The sequence below is a fragment of the Schistocerca americana genome, chromosome 1 (genome assembly GCF_021461395.2).
Source record: "Schistocerca americana isolate TAMUIC-IGC-003095 chromosome 1, iqSchAmer2.1, whole genome shotgun sequence".
Taxonomy (NCBI): Eukaryota; Metazoa; Arthropoda; class Insecta; order Orthoptera; family Acrididae; genus Schistocerca; species Schistocerca americana.
Window position 1 is genome coordinate 1,041,075,415 of NC_060119.1, and position 20,137 is coordinate 1,041,095,551.

General features: G+C 43.4%; 1 protein-coding gene across 1 annotated transcript in view; it reads left to right on the forward strand.

The window, feature by feature from the left end:
• The window catches only part of LOC124549434, a 96,098-nt gene that overhangs the window by 41,037 nt on the left and 34,924 nt on the right, over positions 1–20,137 (forward strand). The window contains exon 3 of the mRNA XM_047125244.1: positions 3,404–3,601. Coding sequence (XP_046981200.1) covers positions 3,404–3,601 — 198 coding nt within the window. The remainder of the gene's footprint in view (positions 1–3,403; positions 3,602–20,137) is intronic.

Below are 20,137 nucleotides of genomic sequence, written 5' to 3' on the forward strand. Positions count from 1 at the left end.
GTAAAAACGTAGAAACAGGAATTACAGTTTTATTTTTGTTTGTGCCTGTGAGGTGTTATCTAACTAATGTTTACCAGGTGTAGTTTAATCAGTATATATTATAAAAAAGGATGAATGTATCTTTGTACGTTCCACATCTCCTCCTAAACCAATTGACCGACTTCAACCAACGTTGGTACTCATGTCCCTTAGTGGCAGGCAACAATTTCTGTGGGAAGCGGGAACAGCCTACCTATCATAGTTCAAAAAATATGACGTCATAAACAGAGATTCGTGATAAAATGCCGCTTCATGCGTGAATTTTTAATAGATTTATTCTTTGCTACTAAGACACTCCTACAGTCGAGTCAACTGAAGGAAATATCTGTAGCCCGCCAGCGCTTCTGACAGATTTCGCCAGCCGGGGTGTTCGAGCGGTTCTAGGCGCTACAGTCTGGAGCCGAAAGACCGCTACGGTCGCAGGTTCGAATCCTGCCTCGGACATGGATGTATGTGACGTCCTTAGTCTAGCTAGGCTTAAGCAGTTCTAAGTTCTAGGGGACTGATGACCTTAGAAGTTAAGTACCATAGTGCTCAGAGCCATTTGAACCAATTTTTGGAAAGATGTTTATTCTCAGATGAGGCAATCTTTCATCTATCAGCAAGGGTTAGTAGGCATAATGTTCGGATTTACGGTTCGAAAAATCCGCACGTTGTCATTGAACATGTTCGTGACTACCCTAAATGAAACCCCTGGTGTGGGTTAATGCACGACAGGATTGTTGGACCGTTCTTCTTTGCGGAGTAAACAGTGATTAGGTCAGTACATCTGGATATGTTGGAGCAGTCTGTGTTCCTTCAGATACAAGACTTGCAATGCAACATCATTTTTCATCAAGATGGCGCTCCGCCATCTTGGTCAACGGCTGTTCGCCCGCTCTTGGATAAGAAATTTCCAGTCGTTGGATCGGACACAGAGGACCCATTGCCCGGCCACCACGTTCAGCCGACATTACGCCGCTTGATCTCTTCTTGTGGGGATTCGTGAAGCACCTCGAGTATGCGACCAAAGTGGACGATATTCCTATGATGCGACTTCGTATCACTAATGCGATTGTAACAGTAACAGAGGAAATGTTACAAAGAACTTGGCAAGAAATAGGATATACACTCAATATTCTTCTGGAAATGGTTCACATGTAGAGGTATATTGATGATAAATAACTTCTTTGAGATGTTCTACAATGTGGTGCATTTTTCACTGTCGTATCTACTGTGTTTTTTTTTTTTTTTTCTCCTGGGTCTTTGAAATCAGAGAGGTTTGAGTGGGACACCCTGTATAACAGCGTAAAGTGCCTCGATTGTCAGGATAGCGGAACCTTACGGCAGAACAGAGGGTTTCCCAAATTCAACACCTCTTCCCAGGGCCCGATATTTGTAAAGCAGATGTTCAATGTAGTTTCCACATTGTTCGTGGCTGAAATTAAAACCACCACAAACTCCCTGTCCACCAGGCAATCCAGCGTATTCCTGCACTCGGACTCATATTTCATATTCTCGACTGGCCGCTGCCCCAGCAGGAAGCAAACAGCCACGTCATACGGTGTGGCTACTCCCTTTAAACGGTCAACACGTCTGCCTCGACACTCCAAGCGTATCCAATTGCCGAAGTTAATTCCTCGCCGTTAAACGGAGCTGTCGGCAGAATGTTGCCCACAAGTTACAGCACTGCAGCGGACACACAGCCAATCCTTCGCTGTAGTTCATACGCGAGCATTTTTGTTCACGAACTATTACTCTGGTGCCGCTGGCGGGACGCCCGAGCCACAGTAACCATACAATGCGCCGAAGAAGTTACGCTACAGAGGCAGGTATCGATAAAGACTCTGGCAGGGCTCAAAAGCCTCCGAAACGCCTCACAAGTAGAAATCTGAAATGTTAGTTATTATTACGTCGTGTTTTTATGTATACCCGTATTTTGAACATACAGTTATGGAAACAGCCTACCAATTATACTTATGCATAAACCGTTCTTTTGTTTCATATTCTTCAATTACAACATTTGCGGTTTCTTCAGGAATCCTGTATAGGTATAAATTCTTGTTATGTAATTTATTTACCATTTGACCTTTACCTGATATCGTATCTTACATACGAAATGTGTAAGAAAAGTAATCAAACTGACAACACTGCGAGCAATTTGGCAACGCTTTTTGTTCTATTTGTTTTGACAGATGTCTTCAACCCTTCCAGATTCTCAGTCCGAGTTTCAGCTCCGTACAGGACGTGATTTTTGAGAGCGACATCAGCGAAGCTGTGTTTTTGTTGGGTGTTATGAAAAGGGAACACGGGATTGAAAGCGACTTTATGCCACAAAGTTTCACTTTAAATTTGGGGAATACGCAAGTGTGGCGTTTGAACAGTTGAAGGGGAACATTCCGTTTCAAGATAACAAGTTTTCTGCTGTCAAAAAATAATTTTTAAAGGCCGAGAACACGTTAAAGATGAGCCTCTCTCATAGAGACCTTCAATTTCAAAAACCGACGTTAACGCCGAACGTGTGCTTGCTCTTCTGAGATCAAACTGGCGTCATTTTGCTAGTCTGTAGAACATTCAAAAGAATGTGATCGACATTTTAAATGCCCTACCAGTTGAAGCGTTTCAATGTTGATACCAAGTCTCGGAAAAACGACTCCGCCTGTGTACAGCTGCCAAAAGGAACTATTCTGAAGGTAACAATATTGTTGCCGGAAAAAAAAATAAAAATTTTGGCAGATAAAAAGATCAATCTCATTACTTTTCTTACACACCTGTCAAGACCACACCAGCTTCCTGATCTCTCATGTCGATTTTCTAACAGTCTCTCTCTCCCTCTCTCTTCTCCGTCCCTCCGGCCGGACAGGCCTCGGAAGGCCCAACGGTACCAACCTACCGCCGTATCATCGTCGGCCGACAGGTGTCATTGGATGCAGATTGGTGGAGCATGTGGTCAGCACATACCCCTCACGGCCATTTTCCGTTTTCGTGACTGGAGCCGCTACTTCTCAGTCAATCAACTCGTCAATTGGCACCACAAGTGCTGAGTGCACCCCATTTGCCAACAATGCTCGGCAGTCCTGGACGGTCACCCATCCAAGTTCTAGGCCAGCCCCACAACATTTAACTTCGGTGATATGATGGGAACCGGTGTTACCACTGCAGCGACACCGTTAGCTTCCAACAGACTACACATGCGAAAATTATTTATTACCGGCACTTTAGTCATTATGCCAAAGTGTAGTACAGGTTGAGATAACTGACAGCACTGTGTTGTGTGCTACGACATAAGAAATCTGTTATGGCTTTTAGTGCTTTACCCTTAGGTCTAGGATAGTTTCAGTGGTAATGGCGAGGCGCAGCACTTAATAGTACGCTCTGTGCACAGAGAGGAGGGCCAGCAGGAGGCAGCCGGTGAGGCGTGGTGCACGAACCGCGGCGGGCCGGCGGAGGCGTGGAGCGAGCTGTGGGCGCGCCTGGCGGCGCGGGACGGAACCTCGGAGTGGCTGCATCTCTCCAGCCGCGGCTGCGGCCGGCACGCCGAGCTGCAGCTCGTGGACGCCGTCAACGCGAGGCCGCAGCTCAGGTGGGTGCTCTGCAGCCTCAGCTAACGGCCTCCGTGTGGCTACACAGACGAACAGCTGGCCAAAGACACTGCCCACCATTAATCACACCATATCAGTACGAGCTAACATCCCAAAGATGTTCGGGCTTACATGCGGTTCCTCTTCGTCGAAATGTCTTGGCTCAAACTCGTCTAGGGGTTGAACCGCACGTGTCATATTGCACGCCCTAAATTAGACACTTGTGACCCTTTGGTTAAATTGTCTGGCTGATGGCAAGTTTGCGAAATACCAAGTTAAGATAACATACAATAACAGTAATAATAATATAGGGAACTAAAGTAACGACCCATAAATGATGTAGGCCACACAGTTGCGTTTTTGTTAGAATAATTTTTATTCGGAAAGCAAACTAATAGCGAAAGTGGTCGTATTTAGAGTTACTGTTACACTCGAGCGCATATCTGTTTGATACAGTTAGATCATTCACAATCTCATGGCGAAACACAAGTCCAATACTCCGCCTCCCTAACTACACGAAAAGTTAGAATTCACACCAGGCGCGCGGCTGCTCACCGCTCAGTGACTAAGTCCCGCCACACCACACAACGCGAAATTTTCTAAGTCGTTTCACTTTCCTAGCTCCCTAAAGACCCAACTTCCGCTTTCGCGTCTCAGTCCGAACTGTGTCCTTTGATGTCTAGACTAGCACTGTACTCTTTGGTGTCTCCATCCGAACTGTACTCTTTGGTGTTTAGACCAGAACTGTTCTCTGCCCATCTCCGACCGCGTTTCCTGCGCGCCGAACATCTTCGCTCAACTGACTAGCGCAGTTCCCTTTCCTGAAGCCGCCATCTGATTGGCAACAGCTTATTCTACATTACTTTACATTTTAGCATATTTAAATAATCAAAGCCTGACAACGTTCGTGTTTAAATAAAGTAACAATAATATCCATTACATAATAAACGTTAAATTCTTTTAATGAAACCAATACAATTTCCTTCCTAACTCTGAATGTCACGGCCAGTAGCCATGGACCAACGTGCTTTCTGATAAATAAATAAAGAACAAAAGTAACTATTATCCACTAAACTATACAACAAATATTCTATTACCTAATGATTCAATAAGGTGTCGTGCTGTCATCGTTCAATGTGTTTTTTGTGGAGGAAATGATGATCTGATGCTTAACTGAAAATACTGATAATTTCAATTTACTATATCTTTTAAACAAATAAAGTTACAGAGTTGATATTTACATCGTTTGTCATTTGATGATGCTCTTGTATATGAAATGTCGATCGTTAAGATCGACCAAAGCGTTCACATTTTACCATTCAGATCTTTGTTACAAAACTTGTTCATTCTACTTTAACAGTAAATCACAAACTATTATAGGTATGATCAACATTCAAGTTTTATTGGGATCACCATGAAAATTTATGGAGGATGGCAGATTAAAATTACTGTGTCTTGATCTCTTGCAATACTGCAGAATTATATACTTTCCATAAATGGTTCCCTTTATAGCCGATCTTAGGTCCACCATATTTAACACTGCTATGTCTCCTCGAACACAAAGGGTTTCCCTATGACGTAGGTTCTCGTCTGTCTTACTCGCACACTACAGCGCTTAGGCCACATTCAGCACAATAGACGGTTTACCCATCTCGTGGCGAAGATGTTCGTTTCACAGTTCCTGAAGGCTGACCCTTTCGGCCATATAATTAAATGAGAGCGAAATGCTCGGTAACTCACATAAAGAAGGATCGCATATAATTTTACTTGTTGTGGGTTCATAATGGCTTTGAGCACTATGGGACTTAACATCTGAGGTCATCAGTGCCTTAGAACTACTTAAACCTAACTAACCTAAGGACATCACACACACCCATACCCGAGGCAGGATTCGAACCTACGACCGTAGCGGTCGCGCAGTTTCAGACCGAAGCGCCTAGAGCCACTCGGTCACACCGGCCGGCCTTGTGGGTATAAGGTATAGTACTAAGAATACGTAATTATGTTAAGTTACTCCATAAGTTCGTAGTGTTTTTGTTTTGCATGTTGATAATGCGTTTTCTATGACATTATTTATCGATGGTCACTTTTTATTTGTAAAAGTTCACTATAGCTATCCGAGTTTACAAATTGCGATGTTGTCATTTGAAGATAGTGAGTGGAGCTATAGACGCTAGAAAATAGACTGCCAAGAGGAGAAATCGGAACATTTCCAACATATTATTCTGTTTGAGTTCAATAGGGGAATGGCGACAGCGGACGTAGCTAGAAACATTTGCGCTGCGTATGGGGACAGTGCCACTGGACAGAGCACGACGAGAAAATGGTTTTCACGTTTTAAGGAGGATCGTTTTGACGTTAGTGACTCTCCATGTTTAGGAAGACCATGGGGGCTTGATAAAAATCGTTTAAACGCATTGGTCCACAAAGAGCCACGTCAGTGTACTCGAGAACTGGAAAACGTGGTGAACTGTGATAATTCCATCATCGTGGACATTTACGTGCAGTGGGGAAGGTTCAAAAATCGGGTGTATGGGTACCGAATACTCTAAGCCATAATCACAAAATATCTGCGGGTGACCACGCGTGCATGTCTGCTTACTCGTCATCAATTGGCTCGTGAACAACACGGACAATTCCTATCTCGTATCTCTACTGGTGACAAGAAATGGTACCTTTATGCTAACATATAGAAAAGGCTTGCGAAGTCATTCCGCAACCACCTTATTCCCCTGATCTTGCGCCATCAGATTTTCACCTTTTCTGCTCTCTATCGAGGAACCTTCAAGGAGCTTACATTCCGAATGGAAATGCGGCTGGCTCTGAGCACTATGCGACTTAACATCTGTGGTCATCAGTCCCCTAGAACTTAGAACTACTTAAACCTAACTAACCTAAGGACATCACACAACACCCAGCCATCACGCGGCAGAGAAAATCCCTGACCCCGCCGGGAATCGAACCCGGGAACCCGGGCGTGGGAAGCGAGAACGCTACCGCACGACCACGAGCTGCGGACGATGGAAATGCGCTCCGAACGTGGATCGACGAGTTCTTTGCCTCGAAACCACGTGATTTCTACAGTCGCAGGAATCGAAAAGTTTCCCTAGCGTTGGCAGACTGTTGTAAACAGTCAAGGAGATTTTATTATTTATGACTACTCTCCGTTATGTGTATTACTGTGTTTATCAAGCAAGCAAACTTGGATAGAACGTGAGCAGACTTTATCTGTTCATGTTCATTGCAAGTCAGCCCCGTATCTATGTAATCTTGTGATTTCTATCTGAACCAGGATACTGATGACGGCTAATACCGAAACTAGTAAAATGGATTAATAAATGGAGGAATACTGGATTCTAGTTTTCATTCCATTACAGTTGCTTCGCCTGCGACTAATCCAATTGTGAACTACACAAATTACACATATAACTGCTGCCTCATTCAGTGACGGCGGTCTGTTACGCCAAGGGGCTCGGGTTCGATTCCCGGCTGGGTCGGAGATTTTTTCCGCTCAGGGACTGGATGTTGTGTTGTCCTCATTATCATTTCATCATCACCAGTGGAAGGCAACGGGAAACCATCACTGGAATCACTTCCCTCGACGCTCATGCGATGGACGTCTCTGACGAGGCTTCCCCCATGGGGGCCGTAAGGCACAACACAAAGTTTAAGTTCATTCAGGGAACCCAAACCAATGGCTGACAGTCCGTGGTGCTCTACACGTCCTCATGCTATACATGTGGGTACTACTTGTCTTGCTGCAAAGAAGCCCATTACTTTACGTGACTGTACAATCATGGACGGCTGAGCGGGTAATGTGCCCTCTCAGGCGCTCTTTACGTGGAGCCGCTTAAATCCTCCATGTCGTTGATTTCGACCTTCCTCAACTCAATGATTCCATATCTGCACTATACTCATGGGATTCCGATCATTGGGAGAACGATAAACCGCTGTCTTGGTAGACCATGATCTTGCCACTTTCTGTAAGTATGGGACTTAACTTCTGAGGTCATCAGTCCCCTAGAACTTAGAATTACTTAAACGTAACTAACCTTAGGACATCACACACATCCATGCCCGAGGCAGGATTCGAACTTGCGACCCTAGCGGTCGCGCGGTTCCAGATTGTAGCGCCTAGAACCACTCGGCCACTCCGGCCGGCTTTCTGTAAGTAATTCGAAAACTTACTGGTAGATGAGAATCGTGCAGCATAATGTTTCCTGATTTACAGATGTAAGTTGGTCATGTGGTTTTGACTTCTGTATGTCATCGATGTGCACGTTAGAGAAAGAGAGAGAGTAAGTTACTTAACTGTTAAACAATCTTTGGTCTTGTTGTGGCACAGTCTTTGGCCCTGCGCAGTCTGATACATTCTTAGTTGAAGTGTGGTAGGTGATGGACAAATTCAGCAGTACTCTGTTGACCTGTGATTTAAAGAATGTGGTAAAGGACAGCAAGGATGAGTATAATCTGTGCATTGAAAGGTGAAAGGAATATATATTTTGAATACGTTATTATTTCTGAAGAGAAGTTTGAGAAAAGGCTCCAGCATTGCGCAGCTAGGAATGATTATTGTCAGCTAGTTAACCTGATCGGAACTGAGCGAAAGACCAACCCACTTCCCTGAGTCATGGATTAACAAAAAAATGGTTCAAATGGCTCTGAGCACTATGGGACTTAATTTCTGAGGTCATCAATCCCCTAGAACTTAGAACTACTTAAACCTAACTAACCTAAGGACATCACACACATCCATGCCCGAGGCAGGATTCGAACCTGCGACCGTAGCGGTCGCGCGGTTCCAGACTGTAGCGCCTAGAACCGCTCAGCTACTCCGGTCGGCCATGGATTAACATGTTAACTGATTATGCTGTTTGATTTTTATGGAAAATCTCTTTTAACATTGTTCATTTTGTTAATCATAATATTGTTCAGACTCATGTTGTGTGTGAATATCACGCGAAGTATTACTCTGTTGTTTTTTTTAATACATACTTCATTCTAAAATCATTGTCTTGACATATTATTTCATAGGAATATTTTGTCTCCTCACCCCATTGTTCGTCGTTACGCTTAACCGCATGCAACAGTCTGAATGTGTATTTACAAACAGAAAACTAGCTGAGCCGCTGCCTGCTTGGTATTTGCTGTTGATTTTTTTTTTTTTACTGCAACAATGTTGTAAAAACTAGAGGTAGTGATAATTTGCATTAGTGCCAGATAATTGTTTTTACTTCAGTTGCGCATTTAACATAAAGACAAGCTGCACTCAGATAAGGTGCAGTTCAGTTCAAATTAGGTTCTGTTTAGTCAAACGTTAGCCTTCGAGTTGAAGTCGAATAACAGTTTGTGTGTTCATACTTTTGGTAATACGTAGACTTTTATAGAGTGGGAGGTAAAGTTATGCTAAATTTCATAGAAAAACGTGGTGAGGAGGTTACACAGAATATAGATGGCGTCATCCCTACCTACTCTGGGTGGTTGCTCTGAACTCCCATTTGCATATGTCGACATAGTATACGCACCAGTCCGCAGCTCGTGGTCATGCGGTAGCGTTCTTTGCTTTCCGCACCCGGGTTCCCGGCTTCGATTCCCGGCGGGGTCAGGGATTTTCACTGCCTCGTGATGACTGGGTATTGTGTGATGTCCTTAGGTTAGTTAGGTTTAAGTAGTTATAAGTTCTACGGGACTGATGACTACAGATGTTAAGTCCCATAGTGCTCAGAGCCACTTTTTTGTACGCATCACGAGTCGACCTTTGTCGCAAGCCACGTAGAACTACTTAAACCTAACTAACCTAAGAACATCACACACATCCATGCCTGCGACAGGTCGCGCGGTTCCAGACTGTAGCGCCTAGAACCGCTCGGCCACTCTCGTTGAGGTTCTAATTTCACTGGTCAGCAGAGCGATAACTGCCATGCAGGAGAAGTAGGTCTTTCCCTACATGATTGGGACAGTATGGGACACATTATTGTGGTGTTTCCATATCAAATACTCTCTGTTTGTGTAATAAACTCACGAAGGATAATGCAGCTTACACAAATTTTGAATGGAAACTGCTCGTAGAGGGCAAAGTATGGGAAATTTCATCCTGGACATGACTTTTACTTTGGCTGTTGCGTCTAACATCTGCCGCAAGTACTTGATTCTGGTGAAACTGTTGCCCTGACCACCTGTAGTGCCTAACGAGACGATTACATGAGCTACTATTGCCCAACTCCTCAAGAGACCATTGCTCTGGGGACCAATGCCGTTTAAATGTATGCTAGAGGCCACTTCAACCATAATAAGCATAAACTTTCCCTCGCTGCGTAGTTCAGTGGTTGCATTATTCAAGTACTTGAGCTAGCCGAATATCACATGCTGTGAGATTAGGAATACGGAGAAATTTGGTGACGCCCTGTGACTGGATACTTGTGGTTCAAGATGGAGGAGAAGCTCAGGCTGGCGAAGAGATCCTTTCTTGATTCCCCATAGATGAACGATACTAGGGGTGGGTGCGTATATTGTGGGATTTCACAATTGGGAGGATGAAGAGCGCGGTTGTTGGCTCTGCTGTGATACATCGACCATACGAGCTGTGTAGAAGGTTACAACAGCTGACAAAGAAATGTATTTTCGGCAAGACAAAATACTGTCCAGTTGCTCCGTGCATGAAAACGATGATGCCAGTCCGAAGCCGAGAAATCAAATGATTTCAATCCCATCGTAGTAACTCTGTAGTAGGATGCACAATCTGCCGAATCTACTCTTGTCACTATCCACAAGCTGCAATGGTCAGTAAATGATCGTTGATCAGACTGACTAACGCTTGAAAGACATTTTACAAATTGGTGCCGTTATTAACTAAGCCAATATGAACATCTAGACATGTGCTCCGGAAACCACTGTACAGTGCATGAAGCAAGATGCTAGGTACCAATATTAGGTAGTTTCTCTATTATTTCATTCATTAGCATGGTTTTTCCCCCCCATGAACCATGGACCTTGCCGTTGCTGGGGAGGCTTGCGTGCCTCAGCGATACAGATAGCCGTACCGTAGGTACAACCACAACGGAGGGGTATCTGTTGAGAGGCCAGGCAAACGTGTGGTTCCTGAAGAGGGGCAGCAGTCTTTTCAGTAGTTGCAAGGGCAACAGTCTGGATGATTGACTGATCTGGCCTTGTAACAATAACCAAAACGGCCTTGCTGTGCTGGTACTGCGAACGGCTGAAAGCAAGGGGAAACTACGGCCGTAATTTTTACCGAGGGCATGCAGCTTTACTGTATGATTAAATGATGATGGCATCCTCTTGGGTAAAATATTCCGGAGGTAAAATAGTCCCACATTCGGATCTCCGGGCGGGGACTACTCAAGAGGATGTCGTTATCAGGAAAAAGAAAACTTGCGTTCTACGGATCGGAGCGTGGAATGTCAGATCCCTTAATCGGGCAGGTAGGTTAGAAAATTTAAAAAGGGAAATGGATAGGCTGAAGTTAGATATAGTGGGAATTAGTGAAATTCGGTGGCAGGAGGAACAAGACTTCTGGTCAGGTGACTACAGGGATATAAACACAAAATCAAATAGGGGTAATGCAGGAGTAGGTTTAATAACGAATAGGAAAATAGGAATTCGGGTAAGCTACTACAAACAGCATAGTGAACGCATTATTGTGGCCAAGATAGATACGAAGCCCACACCTACTACAGTAGTACAAGTTTATATGCCAACTAGCTCTGCAGATGACGAGGAAATTGAAGAAATGTATGATGAAATAAAAGGAATTATTCAGATAGTGAAGGGAGACGAAAATTTAATAGTCATGGGTGACTGGAATTCGAGTGTAGGAAAAGGGAGAGAAGGAAACGTAGTAGGTGAATATGGATTGGGGCTAAGAAATGAAAGAGGAAGCCGCCTCATAGAATTTTGCACAGAGCACAACTTAATCGTAGCTAACACTTGGTTTAAGAATCATGAAAGAAGGTTGTATACATGGAAGAACCCTGGAGATACTAAAAGGTATCAGATAGATTATATAATGGTAAGACAGAGATTTAGGAACCAGGTTTTAAATTGTAAGACATTTCCAGGGGCAGATGTGGACTCTGACCACAATCTATTGGTTATGACCTGCAGATTGAAACTGAAGAAACTGCAAAAAGGTGGGAATCTAAGGAGATGGGACCTGGATAAACTGAAAGAACCAGAGGTTTTACAGAGTTTCAGGGAGAGCATAAGGGAACAATTGACAGGAATGGGGGAAAGAAATACAGTAGAAGAAGAATGGGTAGCTCTGAGGGATGAAGTAGTGAAGGCAGCAGAGGATCAAGTAGGTAAAAAGACGAGGGCTAGCAGAAATCCTTGGGTAACAGAAGAAATATTGAATTTAACTGATGAAAGGAGAAAATATAAAAAAGCAGTAAATGAAGCAGGCAAAAAGGAATACAAACGTCTCAAAAATGAGATCGACAGGAAGTGCAAAATGACCAAGCAGGGATGGCTAGAGGACAAATGTAAGGATGTAGAGGCTTATCTCACTAGCGGTAAGATAGATACTGGCTACATGAATATTAAAGAGACCTTTGGAGATAAGAGAGCCACTTGTATGAATATCAAGAGCTCAGATGGAAACCCAGTACTAAGTAAAGAAGGGAAAGCAGGAAGGTGGAAGGAGTATATAGAGGGTCTATACAGGAGCGATGTTCTTGAGGACAGTATTATGGAAACGGAAGAGGATGTAGATGAAGATGAAATAGGAGATACGATACTGCGTGAAGAGTGTCGCAGAGCACTGAAAGACCTGAGTCGAAACAAGGCCCCCGGAGTAGACAACATCCCATTGGAACTACTGACGGCCTTGGGAGAGCCAGTCCTGACTAAACTCTACCATCTGGTGAGCAAGATGTATGAGACAGGCGAAATACCCTCAGACTTCAAGAAGAATATAATAATTTCAATCCCAAAGAAAGCAGGTGTTGACAGATGTGAAAATTACCGAACAATCAGTTTAATAAGCCACAGCTGCAAAATACTTACACGAATTCTTTACAGACGAATCGAAAAACTAGTAGTAGCCGACCTCGGGGACGATCAGTTTGGATTCCGTAGAAATACTGGAACACGTGAGGCAATGCTGACCTTACGACTTACCTTAGAAGAAAGATTAAGGAAAGGCAAACGTACGTTTCTAGCATTTGTAGACTTAGAGGAAGCTTTTGACAATGTTGACTGGAATACTCTCTTTCAAATTCTAAAGGTCACAGGGGTAAAATACAGGAAGCGAAAGGCTATTTACAATTTGTACAGAAACCAGATGGCAGTTGTAAGAGTCGAGGGACATGAAAGGGAAGCAGTGGTTGGGAAGGGAATAAGACAGGGTTGTAGCCTCTCCCCGATGTTATTCAATCTGTATATTGAGCAAGCAGTAAAGGAAACAAAAGAAAAATTCGGAGTAGGTATTAAAATCCATGGAGAGGAAATAAAAACTTTGAGGCTCACCGATGACACTGTAATTCTGTCAGAGACAGCAAAGGACTTGGAAGAGCGGTTGAATGGAATGGACAGTGTCTTGAAAGGAGGATCTAGGATGAACATCAACAAAAGCAAAATGAGGATAATGAAGTGTAGTCGAATTAAGTCGGGTGATGCTGAGGGAATTAGATTAGGAAATGAGACACTTAAAGTAGTAAAGGAGGTTTGCTATTTGGGGAGCTAAATAACTGATGATGTTCGAAGTAGAGAGGATATAAAATGTAGACTGGCAATGGCAAGGAAAGTGTTTCTGAAGAAGAGAAATTTGTTAACATAGAGTATAGATTTAAGCGTCAGGAAGTCGTTTCTGAAAGTATTTGTATGGAGTGTAGCCATGTATGGAAGTTAAACATGGACGATAAATAGTTTGGACAAGAAGAGAATAGAAGCTTTCGAAATGTGATGCTACAGAAGAATGCTGAAGATTAGATGGGTAGATCACATAAGTAATGAGGAAGTATTGAATAGGATTGGGGAGAAGAGAAGTTTGTGGCACAACGTGACCAGAAGAAGGGATCGTTTGGTAGGACATGTTCTGACGCATCAAGGGATCACCAGTTTAGTGTTGGAGGGCAGCGTGGAGGTTAAAAATCGTAGAGGGAGACCAAGAGATGAATACACTAAGTAGATTCAGAAGGATGTAGTTTGTATTAGGTACTGGAAGATGAAGAATCTTGCGCAGGATAGAGTAGCATGAAGAGCTGCATCAAATCATCTCAGGACTGAAGACCACAACAACAACAACAACAGAATGGTTTTATCCGCGCCGAAATCTATCTTTTTTTAATCTCGTGATCCCTACGCAAAATTTGTTATCTAAGCAGCAGAATGTCCACACTCTTTCTTCAGTACCTGCTCTCGTAGTTTGTCCAACAGTGTCACGCGAGAGCAACTTCGCTTTTCATCCAGAGATTTCCCTTTATATAATATCTTACTCATTATGAAGTGGTGACTGTCATGCAGTCATTGGTCTCACCTTTATAGAGCCACGATCCCTGTCGTGATCTTTACCGGCTCTCAGCTCATCACCAGATAAGACGATATTCATACCTGTTTCAATCTCGCTTTTACAGGATCCTACAAAATAGTAAAGTGTTGGCGCTAGCTTTTTTGAATGTTTTTCCTAGATTTTAACTTCATTGCCTTGTTTTATTACATTATCCCTAAAAGCCGTTGGTCCTCGTAATGAGGTGGTGTCGAATGCGATTCGATGTCCATATGTTCCCTCTTGGCTGTTTTTTTCGGAACAGTGTAGCCCTGAACATTTCTCACACTAAGTCGGAAATTGTTGTATGGTGCGTACTGTAACCACAACATAGTGTAATGAATCTCACAGGTACCTTACGTCCCAGGAGTTCTGAGTACTGTACCTTCTTGTTTAGGCCTTCCCTTAATTCGCAAGGGCAGGGGACTGAACACAGATGTAAGTTTGTGGGTGTTCAGGAACCGTTCTGAGGTGTTTTGCTTTTACACTTCGCCTGATGCGGCTTGCGAAATTAGCAGGATCATAGCCATTTTCACGATAGAATTTAATACTTCCCTTAGATCTTGTGGCAGATTTCCGGCGTCGCAAAAAAAGCACTAAGGTCTTCAGAATACTGTGGTTCTTATTGGGATGGCTTTGGCAGGGAGTGTGCAGATATCGGCCCGTACGGATGAGTCTCTTTTGTGCTGTATATCTCAGTTACCCATTGGATTTTCGACGGAGGAGAGCATAAAAGCCGACACGCCATCTACCTCTACCTCCACCTGGAATTTGATGTAGACATGAATGGCGTGCATCTGAGCCAATACCTTTTCCAATTTTCCGCATCCTTAGGGCTAGGTAACAAATGTGTCATCCATATAGCGATGAAAGCGTACCACACTTCTGCTGTATAATCCGTGCCCTGGGGGTTGGGATAACAGCCCAGTTGTAGACGTGTGGTCTGCAGCTGGATGTGTATAGCACCAAGTACATATTGCAGTGTCCTATGGCTCACCTTGCGTCTGCTAGGCCTGAATGTCCCGCTCGCAACAGAAGTACATGCTCGGTCGTGCTTCCTTTTATGAAGTGATGCTGCAGCTACACTGAGGCGACGAAAGTCGTGAGATAGCGGTATGCACACATACGGATGGTATCGCGTACACAAGGTATAAAAGGCCAGTGCATTGAGGGAGCTGTCATTTGAATTCAGGTGATTCTTGTGATAAGGATTCAGGAAGCTGAGTTACATGGAATGAACTGGCTCTTGTGGTCCAACTGAACCGATCATTGCCTGGGAATTATTATATTCGTCTGCTTGGAGACCGTTTGCAGCCATTCATGGACTTCCCAAACTACGACGGAATTTGTATGGATGACAATGGACCATGTTCAAAAATGGTTCAAATGGTTCTAAGCACTATGGGACTTAACATTTGAGGTCATCACTCTCCTAGACTTAGGACTACGTAAACCTAACTAACCTAAGAGCATCACCCAGATTCAGCCCCGTGGCAGAATTCGAACATGCGACCATAGCAGTCGCGTGGTTCCGGACTGAAGCGCCTAGAACCGCTCGACCACAACAGCTGGCCAGTGGAACATGTCACCGGATCGCAGTTGTTCGCGATTGGTTTGAATAACATTCTGGACAGTTCGAGCGAATGATTTGGCCACCCATATGGCCCTAAATGAATCCCAACGAACATTTATGGGAAATAATCGAGAGGTCAATTCGTGCCCAAAATCCTGCAGCGACAACACTTCCGAAATTATGTACTGCTATAGAGGTAGCATGGGTCAATATATTCGTAGAAAACTTCCAACGACTTGTTGAGTCGATGCCACATCCAGTTTCTGCATTATGCCGTGCAAAAGGACGTCCGACATGATATTAGGTGGTATCACGTGATTCTTGTCAGCTCACTCTATTGTGACTGTAGGAAAACACAGTTCTGCTTTTCAGTAGAGAGCACGTAGCTTTCAGTGATGTCGTCCTTCAATTAACGCTCTAATTTTTCCAATAACACTGTTAAAATTAAACACACAAAATACTCGTACTACACAACATTCTACATGACTGCCTTTTTCGTAAATCAGTACATGACACTTGTTAGTAATAACGTTTATCACACTTCATGATCTTGGAATCAGTGCCAGTGATCAGTAAAACTCTTCTTGGCATTTACACATTTCACCTCCAGATATTAATAATCATAAACCTCATTGTAACCACATGGGACAGCACACTTCGGATTCCACCACCCAACTCCGCCATCAGTAACTGTGGAGACTTCTGCCTCAAGCGTTTCGACCAATAACTGTCAAGGAAAAGCAATACTACCATGTATGGAAGTTCTCCGAACAGCCAGTGAGAAGTCTTCTAGTGAAGAGAAGTCTCCTTAGCTCCTGACTGACACGCCACGACTTCACAATGTTACACACACTCAGCAGGGCATGTGACGCATGACTCAACATTACCATTTGCCCGGTGCTAATTTGGTTCAAATGTTAGAAACAGTTTAACTTTGCTAGAGCCGTGCCGAAGGTGATGTTTTCAAATATTTCCAGTTCTCTTACTGTCGGTGGAACTGAGGTCCCTCAATAGTTGCGAAACCGGTTGTTTGTGTTTATTATAAGTGATCTGAAGAAATAAAGCTACAGTGGAACATAGGACATTTCATTGGGTTTCACTGGAATAGTTTTAGAATCCTGTAGTGTAACAACATACTATTTTAGCTGTGGTTGCCCCAGTTTTAAAATTATCTGACATACTTTCATCACGACGTCATACATGAGCAAACGTCAAGAATAATGACGACATCAGAGACCACAAATGATGCAAAAAATGCCGTTTCTACGTAGGGGCCTTTCGGAAGAAATGGAAAGCTCGTCCTCAGCTCTCTTACGAACCAGACGTCCATTTACTACCCTCTTCTAATAGACAGATTTTGTTAGCAATGTCAGGTTGACAAAATGTTGTGCATGTTCCATTAAAATGCAAGTGAATTATTTGATGGTTTCTTCACAAAATAAACACGTATTAATTGACTCTGTTTCTTAAGATTAATGAGTCAACATCTATGAAACCAGTAATTTACAAATGATGACCTGCAGCTATTTAACACTATAACACGTAATTGAGGAGAAAGGCAAATATTTTCAGTATCGTATGGGTGGTCGTTTGGCATGAGCTTCAAAAAGCTTTGCATTTCGCCAAAACGCCACAAACGACTGTCAGTCCTCTCTTAAAATAGAAATTGGCTAGGGAAGATACTGAGATCACTGAAAATTGAACTGAGAACAAAACCATCTTGTAAATTAGACCTTCCACTGTTATTGTTCACAGTTTTCATAGTACCAACGATCGGAGCATTACCAGCGAAAAGAACGTTTTAAGATAATTGCAACGAACTGACAACTGACATAAATTGTCCCGTTTCGCACAACATCCCTTACTTTATGATAAATTCGAAGAAGTTGTAGTAGTTCATACTTAACCACAGTTACCTACTACTAACGAACTCTGCTCTGTCGGGGATGAGCCTTTTACGACAGTGAAGATGTTCGACGCCTTGTCCCACAGCTCTCTGACATTATAGACATTATAATTACAAGCAGCGGAAACGATGACAGTCATAATTAGACAATTAGCAGCTCACCACGAAACGTTTTCAGTCAGTCACGAAGAAGGACACCGGAATTTGTTTTTCGCCCAGCTTCCGCATCCACGTAGCGGCGGTCTTATAACGCGGGAGGCGTCACGCACAACTGTCCCTGCTTATAATTACTTTTTGCGCAGGATCCATTTAACACTTTAGTGACGAAACTTGGGGGGTGGCGTGGAGCAGAGTATAAAACTGGTTGGTGTGAGTGCTACTGATATTTTTTTTGTCTTCGAAGCTTTTTTGCATTAAAGCAATCATAGGTTCTTCTCTTACTCCATGCGGAAATCCAGTAACGAAGCTTCATCATCATCATTATCTGTCATGGTGAATGGTGGGAACACAGTCACATATAACAATAACAATTAATAAAACAGCCTCAGAGTACAGCTGTGTTGTAACAACTTTCAATGCGTTAAACGTGTAATTCCATAACTGCAGAGTGGAGCTAGTTTATTTATTGTTAACCTACGATACCTTTACCATTCCGAATAGATTCATATTGATATCAAGATTAAATTCACCTTGCTTTTAGTGATGAGATACATGGTGTACTCGGTATGTGTGCTAATGTATGTATGTGTGGTACCTTAGTAAGAACATACATCAGTGTGTTGGTTGTTTATTCTCTGCGTCGAGCAGTCTTTCAGAAAACACGTCGCATAACTTACTACCTGATGTTTGCTGCACAGTCGTAACTGCACCACTAAGTGGATTACACCTTTCGGTATAGACTACGCATTTTGCGTCCATGCGACCAAAGTTCAACGCCTGATCTGCTGCCCAGGGGAAATAAGCTGTAATGGCTTGCTCTTGCCTCATGTACTTGGAGGTACTAATCAACCTCCAAAAACACAGAACTTCTAATAGATATTATTATTACTCTGCAAATTACGTGAATACTGATGTAATGTTATTGAGTACACCATCCTAAGTAACCTATAAAAATATCTGCACTTATATCAATTACATTCCACGTGCATATACCGGGTGATCAAAAAATCAGTAAAAATCTGAAAACTTAATAAACCACGGAATAATGTAGATAGAGAGGTAAAAATTGGCACACATGCTTGGAATTACATGGGGTTTTATTAGAACAAAAAAAACAAAGTTCACAAAATGTCCTAAAGATGGTGCTGGACAGGAAAACGTCAGTGTCTGCGCATGACAATCGTGTATAAAAGGAGCTGTAATGAGATAGAGAATCAAGAGCAGCGTAGTGTGCTGCTGCCAGCCCACCTTATGTAAGGTGTTAAATAACAATAAAGAAAAAAAAGAGAGAATCAGATGCGCCAGCAGTCGCAGCATGTTGACGTTACCTGAGAAGGCGCTTTTAGTGAAGCTGTATTATCAGAATGGGGAATGTGCTAGTTCAGCGTTAAAATCCTATCACCATAGGAAGGGGATTCGAACGGGTAAAGGTCCGTTGACAAATACAGCTGTGGCGAGAATGATTTCGAAGTTCGAAGCCACGGGTTATTTAGACGATAGACCCTGTAGTGGACGACCGAGCACAAGGCGTAATGTTGCTGAGACAGTTCAGGAAGAAATGGAGACTGTAGCGGGTTCGTCTTTGCACGGGGAAGTCAGCGCTCGTGTAGTCGCACGTCGCACGGGCATTTCACACGTTACTTTTTGATTGGCACTTAGGCGTACCCTCCGATACTATCCGTACAAAATCCATCGGCATCACGAACTGTTACCTGGCGATTTAGTGAAGCGGAGGGCATTTGGGGTGTGGGCGTTTCAAAAGATGGCGGAAGATGACGATTGGTTGAGTAACGTGTTGTGGACCGACGGAGCTCATTTCACGCTCCGAGGGTCTGTCAACGCCGACAGCTGCAGAATTTGGACTACCGAAAATCCTAGAACTGTCGTGGAAACTCCATTGCACGACGAGAAAGTCACGGTATGGGTTGGATTTACCACATCTACCGTTATCGGGCCTTTTTTTTTCGAGGAAATGCGTGATTCTGGTTCTGTAACTGCTACCGTGACGGGTGAGAGCTACGCCGATATGTTACAGAATCGCATCATCCTCAGCCTGGCTGATAAACACCTGCTGGAACGTACGATGTTTATGCAGGATGGCGCTCCCCCCTTATTGCTAGACGCCTGAAAGATCTCTTGCGCGCGTCGTTTGGTGATGATCGTGTGCTCAGCCGCCACTTTCGTCATGCTTGGCGGCACTTTATTAAACAAAGCAGCAGAAACCATGTAGGAAAATATCGTTGTAAAACGGGCAACAGCTGGTGTGACATCTTTCGCATAGGCAACTCAACTTTTACAGGAAATGATAAGAACGTACACGGTTCCATCCATGGATTTATAGATGTTTACTTTGCTTACCTGACAAATGTCGGAGCCAAATTCCCCCTGGGGGGAAAAGA